This window comes from Furipterus horrens, unplaced genomic scaffold, assembly GCF_987537825.1.
Source record: "Furipterus horrens unplaced genomic scaffold, mFurHor1.1.pri manual_scaffold_5, whole genome shotgun sequence".
Lineage (NCBI taxonomy): Eukaryota > Metazoa > Chordata > Mammalia > Chiroptera > Furipteridae > Furipterus > Furipterus horrens.
The window spans coordinates 84,718,790-84,732,944 of record NW_028327175.1 but is presented as its reverse complement, the minus strand read 5'-3'; the positions used below and the strand labels follow the sequence as shown (position 1 = coordinate 84,732,944).

The window sequence follows — 14,155 nt, the reverse complement described above, 5'->3', positions numbered from 1 at the left end:
TAATTTTAAACATTTATAAAAACATGATCTATCTAATCAAGGAATAATCAAATTTTACTTTATTCTACATATAAGTGAATAGACATAAACTTATTTTTAATTATGTTTGCCTGATAGTGTTCTCATTATTATCAAAAGTTAAAAATAATAACAATTACTAATTTCAGCAAGTTCTCACAACTTTTAGCTTTTTATTCAAATTAATTTAGAATGTATAACTACAAAAACTTGATTGTCACAATGTAAAACATTAATAATTTACTTTAATAAATTTTAAAGCAATCGGATCCAAACCTCGACTTCCGGCCAAGATGGAGGCTTAGACGGACACGCTAGGTCTCCCTCTACAACTAGAGAGGAATACAACTACTTCAAAACAAAGGATAACTAGAAATTCCAGAAAATAAAACTACACTGAAGTCCAACATATGAAGTTATAAACCAGCGGTGCCATTTGGGCAGGTAAGAGTTAAAGAGGGCAGTGCTGTTTGCGGTCGCACCTGGACAGCGGCGGGGCGGCGAGGAATCCCGGCTGCGGTCAAGCCCCCGGCGGTGCGCGACCCCGGCGCTGGTGAGAGCGGCCACCGCATCGCCTTGAACAGTGAGGCCCAGGGGGGCGGGAGGACGGATCCCGGTCTCCTAGCTGAATAACTGTGTGAATCCATCTTGGACCCCCGCCCCCAAAGAAAGCGCCACAGGGCTGCGAAATAGGTCACGGACAGGCAGGCGCCGGTCGCTGATTTGTGACGCATACACAGGCACTGCCCCTTACAGCCGGCCCAAGAAAACAAAACGCATCTGTCAAAATGAGGCAGACAACTATAGAAATCCCGGTGACACAACTCACCAGGCAGCAGATAGAGAACCTGATAGATGAACAGATAAGAAACCTGTCAGAGGCTCAGTTCTGGGCCATTGTTATCAGGTGGCTTACAGAATTCACAAAAGAGCAGGAAAAAGATAAGAAAGAAGCGAAAAACTTTCATAACGAAAGGAACAAAACCGCATACGAGATAGATGGTGAGAAAAAAAAATCCAGAGTTCATTTCAACAAACTGGAATATGGAGAAGGAACAAGCAGTCAACCAATGCAGCGAGAGGAAATGGGAAGCAACAATGAGAGGATCAGAAACCTCTGGGACAGCTATAAAAGGCCCAACATAAGAATCATTGGTTTGCCAGAGAATGAGGAAGATGAACTAGAACTTGAAAAATTGAGTGAAAATATAATAAAGGAGAACTTCCCAGACTTGGGGAAGGGAATAGACTTGCAGGTCCAGGAAGCAAGGAGAGTTCCCAAGAGACTGGACCCAGGGAGAACCACTCCAAGACACATTATAATCAAAATGTCAAAAATTAAAGATAAAGAGAGAATCTTAAAAGCAGCAAGAGAGAAGAAAAGAATTATGTACAAAGGGGTCCCAATTAGACTATCGGCTGACTTCTCAAGGGAAACCCTACAGGCAAGAAGAGACTGGCAAGAAATATTCAAAGTAATGAAAATCCAAAACCTACAACCACGAATACTCTATCCAGCGAAATTGTCATTCAGAATAGAAGGACAGAGAAAGTGTTTCCAGGACAAAATAAAACTGAAAGAGTTCATTAGATCCAAACCACTGTTATATGAGATGTTAAAGGGACTGGTTTAAAAAAACAGAAGCTAGGGAGATGAAACAAAGGCAAACTAAATAGGCAACGAGAGTGGAAAAGGAACTGTGGGTACGGGAAGCATATTGGGGGGAGGTTAACAGGGAGGGGGAATGGGGAAAGGGAGGGAGATGATATAGGAATTGGGGATCAAGGTAGGAGGGAATGGAATAGACGGAGAGAGGTTGGGAGGAACTGTATGCACAACTAATGGACATAATCTAAAAGGGGGGGACAACTGGAGGGAGGGGGGCCACCGGGTGGAGGGGAGCAGAGGGAAGGGAAACTGGCACAAATGTAATATTTTAATCAATAAAACACATTAAATCTGAAAAAAAAAATTTTAAAGCAATCAATGACTGGTTGCTGACTGCTTTCAAATGCAGTCATGAAAACATTGGGAAATACATGTTTAACAAAAGTAACTGCTGGTATTGGTAATGTGTTGAAATTTTATAATATATCAATGCAATCTCTAAGAATAATCTTCTGTGGAATAATAAAGCAACATAAGCATGAGTTTGAAAGACTTGACCGTACATCCCAAAACCATGATGTATTATTACAGGAATTACTACACATCTTATTAAGCAAAATTTGGAATTCATTAATGTAGAGAAAATCAATTAAAATGGAAAATTAGATGAATGTTTCTTCCATCTTTGAACTTAGCTGTAATGTAAAATGGCCTTTTACATATCCTACATTGCTTTAGAGTTGCTTCTTGCACCCTACTGTAAGTCAAGTTCAGCCGCCTAGAGACAGCTTTCTTCAAGAACAGGTTCTCAAGCTTATTTCATGTTTGGATCCTTTATGGTAATCAGCCGTGTCTTACACATATCAACAATTCAAAATATCTTTCTTAATTCATTAATCAATTTCACACAGGGAAACAATAAAACAAACAAAAAAAAATGTTGTTCTGGGACCAGTTTTGAAGAGAGACTATGCATAATTTACAATAAGCTGTGGAAACATTTTGTCCTGTACAGTGATGTGCTTTAGCACACATCATTAAGAAAAAACGGGAGAGTTAACCTTAAGACATACAAGCATTCTGCAGTTTTTCAGAGAACAGCTTACCAGAGCCCCTCTAAGACAAGTAAATTGCTGATAAGTTACTGTTGGCTCCCTGAAATTAAAACCATCAGATCACAGCCATCAGTATTTCTTTTTTTTCCAGGGCTTTTGATTTTGAAAATTATGGAGCTGGTCTCAAACAACTAGCTAAAAATCTAAAAAGAAAGAGAAAGACAATCAATCACCTGTTTTGTCTCTTCACCTGAATCATTCTCACTCCCCCACGATTCCCTGAACAACTGCAAAGACTTATTTTTCTATAAGCTTTTGCTCCAGGAGAAGTATCTACAATTTTATGAACTTTCAAAGGGCTCTATGATATGGGGGGGAGGGGGGTGTTAAGAACCACTGCAGCTAGAAGATGATTAATTTGATTGACATATTTTTTAACCTAGTAATTTTCAGTCTCATGAATACAGCTTGAAATCTTAGGAAATGATTTGATATTATGAAAGAAGTAAATAAATACCGATCTGTTAGTATGCATATAATATGTGTTAAAAATAATCAAATTTGCTTTCTCTAGACTAGTATGTCATATGCTATCTGTAGTTAAAAATCTATGTATAGTGTGCCAAACACCATAGTAACTGGCACAATGGGTATAAGTATAAAATTTGACTCACTTCAATTAATCTAGAAGTAAACTTTTACCTCAAACACCAAAATGGAGTACCATTTGCAAAGCAGGAGGAAAGAAAACAAAGATTATACATATAAATTCTGTCTTAACAATGTTCATGTTTCTTACCTAGAGTCTAGAAGCTTTAGAATTCTCATGTCCTTTCATTTTCAAACATAAAAATAGTTCATGGCATCATGAACCTCAAAAAGGAATGGATCTGCCACGGACTCTTCAAGGTTAATGAGGCCCAAATTCATAATCAGACTAGCAGCCACTGCTGACAGGGGGCTCTCGTCCATGCTGGATTTCAGGGGAAAAGTTACAGACTAAGTTTCCAACCTCCTGCACTGTGCTCCTGCCATCTTCATCAATCCTTATAAAAGAGTCGCTGTCTTTCAACGAATGGGCAGAGACTTAACCTGTCTAATGAGAACTGCATAACTATTTGCATCTTTACTGACTAAACAGAACAGCTCCATAATGACCAATCAGAATGAGTCATTCCAATGAAACAGGGCAGTGATAGTTGGACCAATCAGATTGTGTAAATTTGGATCCCTCATTTGCAAAAACAAAAAAGGACCTGTCAGGAACTAAGGACTTTCTCTATAAAAAAAAATAAAAATAAAAAATGAGGACACCTCTTTGGCTGATAAGAGAACAGTTTTGGTTTCCTCCATTGGCCTAGTTGCCAGGTTTGCAAACTGCTTACCTGAAAAAAGTTCCTCCTTTTACCACACCCTAGGTTGAGTTCTCTTGCTGGCTTTAGACTGGTGGCAGAGACCTTTCACTGACACCATATAAGGCAATATTTTTCCTGATTTGACAGGCCACCTTGTGAGTCTACTTTGCTTTAGACATTACTTAGATATGTCTATTTATTTGCTTCAGTTAATGTTACTTTCTGGTTTTTATTTAGAGTGAAGTAGTGCTGACTTTGGTTTCCTAGGTCCTCTGGTAAATCTTAATTTAGAGTATGTTTTCCTAATGAACTCAGTTTAAATATAATAAAAACATGTCTCTCCATGTTACACTGGAAAAAAACAAACAGGATTTTAGAATAAGGTCACTTTTTGTTTCCCTTATATGTGAGGGGACGGGGCAGCTTACAATCAATACTACTAAACTCACGTGACAAATCTAATTATAAACAAACATATAACATTGTTAGCTAGCTCAATAACTTTCAACCTGGTAAAGAATTTGACAAGCTTCGCTATTTATCAGTAATAGGAGAAAGTGAAACAACTGCCAAACCCTACACATCTCAGAAATCTTAAGGACAGCATCTCCCCTCCAAGGCAATTTGATAATAACAGAAGAGAATTAGTTTCCAAAATTCCTTTACTCATGCAAACAATGCTAGATATCAGCACGTACCTATTAGTTGTGCCTTTATTTTCTAAGTAATAATATAAGAAGCTATGTGACAGTCTCATTAACATTTTTAAGACTAAATAGGTCAAAAGTAATTCACTATAGCACCTATTTACTTGGAAGATGCAAATTGCAAAATTTAATGAACTCACTAGTAATTATGCCTCAATACCAGTGCCCAAAATTGAGTGCAATCCACAAAAACAATGACTATTACCACAAAGAAATAATAATCCATAATGACAAGACTTAAATTAAAAGGTTTCTTAGCATCTCTTTAAACCTGAGAAACAATGTCCACATATATTCCTGCTGGGTGTAAATATTTGTGAAACTCCCTGGAAGACACTTTAGCAGTAAGGATAGAAAAGTTTAAAACTTTCATTTCCTTGTCTTCTAATAAAATATAATAATAATAATAATAAATAGAGCTTAGTGCTTAATGACAGGGCTCTAGTAATAAATTGGCATTGAAACTTCACTTCTCCACTTACAATTAAGTGAACTTGGGCCAGGTGACTAAATTATCTGTGCCCTCTGTTTTCTTATCTGTAATAGAATATAACAATAGTACCTTTCTTATATATTTGTTTCAAGAATTAAAAGATTTAAATATAAATAAATGCATTTAGAAGAATATCAGGTACAGAGTAAACTCTGTCTTAGCCACTTTTATTCCTAAAACTGTTCTTTTTAGTGATCTTTAACTATTACAATAATTTGGAAATAAATAGAATGTCCAATATTATAGGAACTATAAAGCAAGTTATAGCAGATCTATATAATGACTATGATATGATACTATTCAAGAAAGCAGAAATCATTGTATATAATTCCATAATAGTGTATGACTTCATCTATGTTAAAAATATTCATACAAGAAAAATAACTGAAAGAAAATATAGCCAAGTGTTCGAGGTATCTATTTCTGTGTGGCATTAAGGATAACTTGTATTTCTCCTTTACCATTTTGAGGTTTTTTTCCCCAAAACTTTCTATAGTACACTGTATTGCTTCTGAAATGAGGGGGGGGAAATGAAATGTGTTCTTTAAAAAGCTGACACTTTGGGGTTAGATTGGGAGAGGGATGAATAGGTAGAGCACCACAATGATGGATACATGTCCTTATACATTTTGTCGACACCCACAGAATGCACAACACCAAGAGTGAATGAACCATAATGTCAACTATAGACTTTGGGTAATAATGATGTGTATGTAGGCTCATCAACTGTAAGCAAATGTATCACTGTGGTTATAGATGTTGGCCCTGGCTGGTTTAGCTCAGTGGATTGAGCGTCGGCCTGCGAGCTAAGTGTCGCTGGTTCGATCTTCCAGTCAGGGCACATCAGAGAAGGAAAACTCTGACTCCAAAAAGAAAAAAAAACCTCCGCTGCCTTGCGGCATACCTCTTCAGGGGAAGGGCTAAGGGAGTAAACCCCGACAGAAAATCCGGAGCCGGAGTCCCTAAGGTGGTTTGACGTTGTAGTCAACACCGGCAACTCCTGCGGCGCACCTGAAGCCAAGCTGTATCGACTCCGTCTTTCCCTTGGACCCTTCAGCTGCGAAGAGAGGGGGGGTCTGCTGCATGGGCAACAGCAGACCCTCCATATCACCCTGCCCAGGCTCTGTAGCTTCAGCGTCATCACAAGATGTCGATTCAACACGGGAGGAGACAGATACCGTGTCACTCCCGAGTCGGACTGCACAGCCATTCTCGGCGGTGCAGATAGACTCTTAAGAAGCTACACCATCGTCTCTCGAGACGGACGGCTGCCGACGACGACGGTTATAGATGTTGATAATGAAGGAGAGGACATGTGTGGGAACAAAGGTATATGGAAAATCACTGTACCTTTCTCTGAATTTTGCTCTGAACCTAAAACTGCTCTTAAAAAATTACATCTTAATGAAATAAGTGAATAGCTTTATTTCTTAAAGAAAAACGTTTCCTTTGTTGTTTTCTAGTGTTTTATTTTCAGCTCAATGTCAGTTGTGTACATTTCAATCAGAACTGAATCAGCAGCCTATTGAAATCTTACCCCTCTTAATTCTCAAAAACTGCCTAAGAAATTTTTCATGATTAGTTCTATGGAAGGTTCTGTAGTTAAATTTGTTTGGAAAAATATATTTTACTCAAACTTGCACTTCTATTTTTTCTCCTACAGTTTGATTTAAATACCTGACATCCTCAGAGCAGTAAGGGTAGGAAAAAAAAAAAAATACATAATCCAGGCAACAATAAAACCTATTACATTGGTTTTATTATCTATTACTTCACTATTGCCTGAAGCAAACATCTACTTATTACTTGAAGGCTGCTAGAATTTCTTATCAGTTAATTCTCTGAGTCTTGGATGGTTTTATGTATTGTCGATAGTCAGTGAAAGATGGTCATTGGTTATCTTTATTTTCTCAGAACCATTCTGCTTTTTCAGTAACGTGCTAAGCCATCATACTTTAGAAAAATTAAAAAGCATTTAAGCATTTGGTAAATATGCTCCAGTCTGGGAGGTAGACTGTTAGGTAAAGTAGTAAAAAAACAGCTATTGCTACAACTGAATGAACTGAGAAATTTCATTCATTCATAACTTTAGAACTTGGAAAACAATCCAGAGAGTATTCTTTATAATTTGTTGTAGTAATGAATTTTATATGCATGGGCTCATTAACCAAAAGATATCTGGTAGTATTTCCTAGAGCAATAAACTACACAACTTCAAGTAGATAAACCATTAAAAAAGAATATTAAAACAAAAATATATTGAGGACAGTTGTTAATTCTGTTTTAATCAGCCCCCAAATGGGCTGTTTCCTCTTGGCTTTCAGAATTTTCAAAATTAAACTTAAGTTTAATTTGTTTCTGTTTATGAAAATCATAGTGCTTTCCAATCCACAGCCACAGTGCTGACACACCTTCCCACTCATGGAATTCCACGAGTGATTCCAGGGTGCTGATATTAACTGGTTTCCTGGTCCTACATAAAAGCCATGTGTATATCTTCAATCCATAGATCAGCCTTGTCACTTAAAATCATGAATTGAAACACAGAAAAATGTCCAAGGTTATACTCAGTCTAAACTCAAATAGAATTCACCTAAATCAGCAATGAATTTTGTTTCCAAATAAAAGGATGTTTATTACACACTTCAGTTTCTCTCTAACAAGATCTGTGATCCCATATTAACAACAACATTTGATCCAAAACAGTTCACTAGAGAGATCTTCATAAAAGAACTGACAAATTGGTACCTACAAATGTCAGGTTATCTGAGAACTATTTTTTAAAAGCTGTTTTTTCTACATTTCTAAAATTAAGTCAAAACACACCTAAAAACCAATAATAGTTAAGTTTATCCCTAAAACTCTATAGTTTCACCAGTAATTTTTTTCCATGTGTAGAAAAAAGTAATATGGATTAATTTCCTGTAATTCCTATTTCTATTTCCTGTTAATTCCTTCTCCTCTTTACTTTTTCAAATCTCAGAGAAAGAGCCAAAATCTTCTTTTTTGACCTTGCATCCCCCCAAAGAGCTTAATCCTTCATAAAAATCTCCATTATTGCAACATTTGTCATTGATCCTGTTGTGTTAATCATGACAATCTGAATAAATGGTAAGTTTCTTAAAATTTATATCTTACTATCTTTTTAAATCTTCTATTCTCCTTGCCAAAGGCTTATGATACTACTGAGTACATAGGAAGTGTTGGTTTATTAATATACATATACTCACTCTTATCCTCATTCTGCTTACTTCCCCCACGCTTATTAGATCATAGTGAGAGTGGCAGCTAAAGCAGTAATGCTTGTTTACACTACTGATGTTCAAAGACATGATCAATGCATCCTGAACTAACCTTTAGCGCTCACTGAGACCAATAATTATAATTTATTCATCTTGGTAACAATAAAAAGATAATGTAGCATATAGTAAGTGCTAAATAAATATGTTGAATTTTACATAATGTTTTTTCATTAGAGTACAGGAGACCAAAATACGCCTATTATTTCTGAAAAGTCAAGTTATTTGAGGTTTTACTAAATTCTGAGAACAGAATAAAACTGCCCTTAGACTTTCCAGAAATCCTGTTCCTCTTCTTCTAATATACAACCTAATTATAAATTATTGAATAATGATTACATAGCTAGTCATAAAACAATACCAAAAATAATAATGGAGTTTTGTAACTAATTATCAGTGTTTCTGGAAGCAACTATTATGTTCAAATCTACCACACTACGTACATGAATTTTCAGGTGACTAAAGTCCAGAAAACTTCTGATAAGAAAAGCAATTTCAAAATAACATCAAACAAAAATCCAATACTGTTGGTGCAGAGTTCACACAAAAATAAAGAACGGAATATTTTTAAAATATAGTGCATTTTAGATAGAATAAAAAAGCAGAAAAGTGAAACAAGTATCATAGATTGATTTGATATGGTGATCTAGTCATGTTACTTTGTTATAATTTCTGTTACAAGTTAGTGTTTTTTGCTCATTAATATCAAAATATATTAAAGTCTAAAACCACAGCATTGCCAATAAAGAAATTAGAATTCTAAATATAACAGTTTATATTTAATATATACTAATGATAAATTGCCAGAATATTGACTATAAAAACTGATAAATTTAGTGACATTTGTATTTGTAAGTCATAGGTGTAGAAACTAACAAGGTTTATATTTACTAAGTTTTCAGTTACTACTCCATTCAAAACTACATCAAAGGCATGCTCAGTCACATGTGCAGTATTATTTTTAAAAGATAAATGCTGGACAACTGCAAAAAGGTCATAAGTCAAATATGCCCTATAAATATTTTGTTCTCAAAATAACTATAATTCATGTTATATAAATTGCCAATGTTTTGAGATTCAGAAATACTAAATACAATTCTGTGTGCAAATCTAGGATAATGATATCCTCACATAAATAATTAATGATCACATCACATCATTTACCACTTATAAATGTCATTCTTAGGAGTGAGAATTTTACCACAACAGGCCCTGACAGCCAATCAAAATTCCAAAGCATCAAGCAAAATTTCACCTCTATATCTGTCTAGAAGACAAATCTTATCATCTATTTGGTCGTACATTATCTATGCTTTTCCATTCCTTTTATAAACTACCTGTTCTCACCACCACCCCTTAAATATTCTCAGTAAATGAAGACACAGAAGTAGTAAAAGGAAGAGATATCCAGACTTCCTGATTTATTTCCTTGATTCTAAATAAGACCCACAGGGAGGTTAAAAGGTTCACTATATGTCTACCTGACCTCCAAATATTTACAGAATATGAGGAAAAACAGCACCAAGGCCATATGCAGTTTCTTGTCATTTATTCCGTCTCAAGTAGGTAGTAGAGTGACACATCATAAGGAAGGATGTGCCCACAGATGCAGTTTTGATCGTCTACCCCTATCTTAAGCTCAGCCTCCTCGCTAAGACAGTAAATATGTTACTGTGTTGATGTAGGTTTCCCACATCCCCCCACCTTTAGAAACCTCAACTATAAAGCACAATTCTGCCAAAAGGAACATGCCCAAATTTGTTCATTTTTACAACGCCATAATGTTTCAGATGAAAACACAGCCTGCCAAAAATGTCAAATGAAAGAATAACAAGGAAACGAACAGCATCTTTAGACTTGAATTTCAATGCATAACCTCACCATCTGTCAACCAGTTGTGAAGCAATGATCCTAGAGAAGCCCCGCAAACATGAACAAGTTTTATCCTCACATCTATCATCTCTATCAATCTCCACTCTCAGGACCCCGGTAGTAATTATGTTCTGTCGGTGGAATACCTACAGGAATGGCATTTGCCGTGACAAACAGACCTCTGCCCATGAACGGGCCATTTTAACAGACTTGCACTTGGTAACCAATGCAGAGTTCTGGTCATAGAGGTAATGAGGAGCAGGGAGAGGAAGCACAGGGAGGGGGCGGGGGAGGGCTCTTGCCTCACATTTGGATTGGGAGCTGGATAGAGGAGGTTAATTTCTAAAGTCCAGGCATCCAAACAACCCTCAATTTCCTCCCACTTGGCCTCAGAAACAAGATTACAATTTTGGACCTAGACTATGCCCTCACCCCTTCCCTTCCCGCCTCCAGCACCACCACCTTAGAAGTTAGTCTTAGCTTGGGAGCAACTGCGGGGGGCCGGTCTCCCTGGCCGAGAACTGTACCAGGCGCCCGGCGCCCGTCGGTAGCAGAACAGCGGGCTCAGACTCCACCACTGGCTCCGCGACTCCACCAGCTGCCAGCCAGGCTCGCGAAGACCCCACCCCTCCCAAGCCAGTCTTCACCCCCGCCTGGAGCGGCAGCCTGATTTACGCAGCCTCAGCCCTGACACTGCCTCCGCTTCTTTCGTTCCGGATAACGGGGGTGGGGGTGGGAGGGCAGAAGTGGAATAGATGGGGAGCGGGAAAGAAGCGGAACAGTCCCGGTTCCCGAGAGCCAGGACGCCAATGGCGAGACCCTGGCATACGCACAACACACACGCACACACATGCACAACATGCACAACACACACACACACACACACACACACACACTAATGCGCCAGGCTCCCAGGTTCAGTGCCAAGTGGCGACAAGATGGAAGGGAGGAAGGAGGTGGTTTGGGGGAGAGGCCCGGGGTTACTAGGAGCGACATTCGGAGGAGGGCAAGGGATGCCTTAGAAACTGCGAAACTGAGAAAGTCCCAGACCCCCTCCACATCCCCAAGTCTGGGCTCCCCTTGCCAACAGCCCGGATGCCTTCCTTCCAGCGGGGCTCAGAAGCCGAGGAGGAGAGCTGGAGCCTAGCTTCCCCCGGGCTACCCTCCCCAGCCTGGCCCAGGGCCCGGAACCCGGACCCCATTCAGCCCGGGCTCGGGGAGGCTGCCTGGCAGGGAGTGACTTGCCAGAGGACTGGAGGAAAAAGAGGGCAGGAGAGGGGCATCTTGCAATCCCCGGCCGGGCTGCTCATTTCTTCCTGTCGACACACCCCTCCTCCCGTTATCCCCCTCCCCCGACATTACACACACACACACACACGTACACACACACACACCGAAACTCGAGCGCGTTCACCCCTCCCACCATCCTAGGTCCATCGATTAGAACACTAGTTGATTTCTTCCCGATTAAAACAATTTTTTAAAAAGTGCAACAACTCTTCTCAGGAGTCGCCGGAGCAAAGAAAGTCCGTCTGCAGGCTTCTTACGATAGTTCCCTAAGAGTTAAGAAGTCGACGGTCCCCAGTGAAAACCGGACCAAAAACCCCAAGGGGGCAAAAGGAAACGAACTCCTTCCCCACCCCTGCGCCGCTCACCTCCTTAAGTTCCTTGGCCACGTCCTTCAGGTCGCCCAGGACTAATTCCAGGTCCTCCACGATTATCTTGATCTGTTCCTTCACCTTGGTTTTGGAGGCTGCCGGCGGTCCCTCGGCTGGACAGGACGAGGAGGGGGTCCCTTTGGACTTGGCTGACATTCTTTGGGGCCAGACGAGGCAGGTCAGCACAGGCGGGAGTGCGGAGGCTGGTGCGCTCCCCGGTCCCTGACGCTGCTGCGACCGCTGCCGCCCCGATCCCCCCACATCTTGGACGCTCCTTGGACAGCGGCGGGTGGCTGAGCTCGGCGCTCGGCCCGGCGGCCGCACTGTGGTGCTGCCATCAACTCCCCGAGACGCGGCGCTCGGCGCCCGGCTGCAGACGGGCGAGCAGCGCGCCTGCGCCTCCTCCCGCCGCCGCCCGCCGCTCTGGCGCACACACGCACTCGCTCCCCGCCTGTGGTGAGGCTCGTCGGCCACGGTGCCCAGGGCTGTCAGCTGCAGTGCCCGCGGCACTTCCCTCCAGGATCTCTTCCAGAACACCTGGGCGTCAGGGAGCGGGGAGAGGAGCTCCCGTCTCGCCTCCCCCCAGGTGTTGATCCTGAAATGCCCTCCTCATCGCAGACTGCTGTGTATCTTCTCACATCTAGCCGCGATTCCTTCTGCCTCACCGCTAAGCAGAGACCTGGATCTCCACCACGCTTTCAGAGGAATTCAGAAAGACTCACAAGTCGAGTCAAGAGTTGGGTTTAGGGTCAGTAAAGCGACTCTAAATGTTTATCCAGGACCCAAGTTTGTCCAGAAGGCCTCCAATCATTCTCAAAGTGATTAAGAGTTCCAAAGAGGTGTTCTTACTTCTGCAGGGGGAGAAAAAGAATGTGCGAAACTAACGACCCCTCACCCCTAGAATCATGGAACCAAGCGTGTTCTTGAAAGAAGTTGCCTAACCCTGTGGATTCCCTAAGTTAATAGAGGACTTAATAATTTGAAGTCCCCACACCAAAAATCCCCTGGGACACTCTGAGTCATCTTGGCTGTACTTATCTGGGACAGCTCTTTTTTTTTCTTTTTCTGTTTTTTAAAAATGTCCTTCCTCTTTCCGTGACCTATGCTGATGTATGTTTTGGCTAGAGGGGAAAAATACCCTGTCTGGATCTCCTTTTGAGGGAGCTGAGTAAGACTGTGCCTCCGACTTTTTTATATCATTTGTTTTCCATTTCAAGTCTTCTACTAAGTAAATAGGAAATAACTTTCTGACTTCTGTCAAAAGGACCCAGGGAAGGGAGTTAATAGGAAGCCTTCAGTTCCATTCTCTATAGGTGGCTACCATTCTTATTAGCTAAATTTTTAATTTCCTTAGTAGTAATTCCAGGGGTTATTAACTACTGACCTGGCAGGTTGGTTTGTTTTATTTTCTTTAGTAAACACTACTCCAAATCATTATTTTAATGGGTTTCCGATTTAAGTCATGTCTTAGTAGGGCTGTTTCGTGCTTCTCACACCACAGGTCTATCCCACACAGTTCTATTGCATGAAGAAAATCTTGACAGCTCTCCTCTTCACAGTTCCTTAAGCCCATCATAATCAATCACTGTCTTCATTCCGAACAATTCATCTTGACACAATCTTTGGGAGTCATATCTGAAATCTGAAAGAAGAAAGAGACAACAGGTCTAAAAATAGAAATTTAGAGGTGATGTCAAAAGAACAACAGCATTGAAAAGTCAGTGAAAAACAGAAACTGCTGGAAGGGAATTAAAATAAAGAAAGAATAAAAGAATCAGTGTGCAGTAAGCAAATTGGGGAGGAGAAAGAGAAAGAATAATTATAAGTGTTAAATGAGTAGTATTCATGAGTTCTCTGAGGTTGGGAGAATAGACTTTTGAAGTACTTTTATCTCTGCAAGTTCTTTATTTTATAAAGATGTAACAGTAAAAATAATTATATCAGGTATACAAACTCCTGCACTGATCTTTAATGATATTCTTATTTTTCATATCTGAATAAAGGTGAATGGTCAGAAATGACAGAAGATAACATAAGAAAAAAGGGAAGGTGCTGCTCCTCTAGTTTTGAATATTTGATTCTCAATAGT

The 14,155-nt window shown here is 40.0% G+C and overlaps 1 protein-coding gene across 2 annotated transcripts in view; it reads right to left on the bottom strand.

Annotated features, from left to right (window-relative positions):
- The window catches only part of PRR16 (proline rich 16), a 288,864-nt gene extending 276,126 nt beyond the window's left edge, over positions 1-12,738 (bottom strand). Inside the window, exon 1 of one of the 2 annotated variants that reach the window (XR_016511345.1) lies at positions 12,064-12,738. Coding sequence is in view for 1 of the 2 variants with exons in the window: in XM_090279048.1 (XP_090135174.1) it covers positions 12,064-12,222 (159 nt within the window). In the remaining variant the exon portion in view is untranslated. The remainder of the gene's footprint in view (positions 1-12,063) is intronic. The other variant, XM_090279048.1, reaches the window with a different exon arrangement.
- Positions 12,739-14,155: the final 1,417 nt, after the last annotated feature.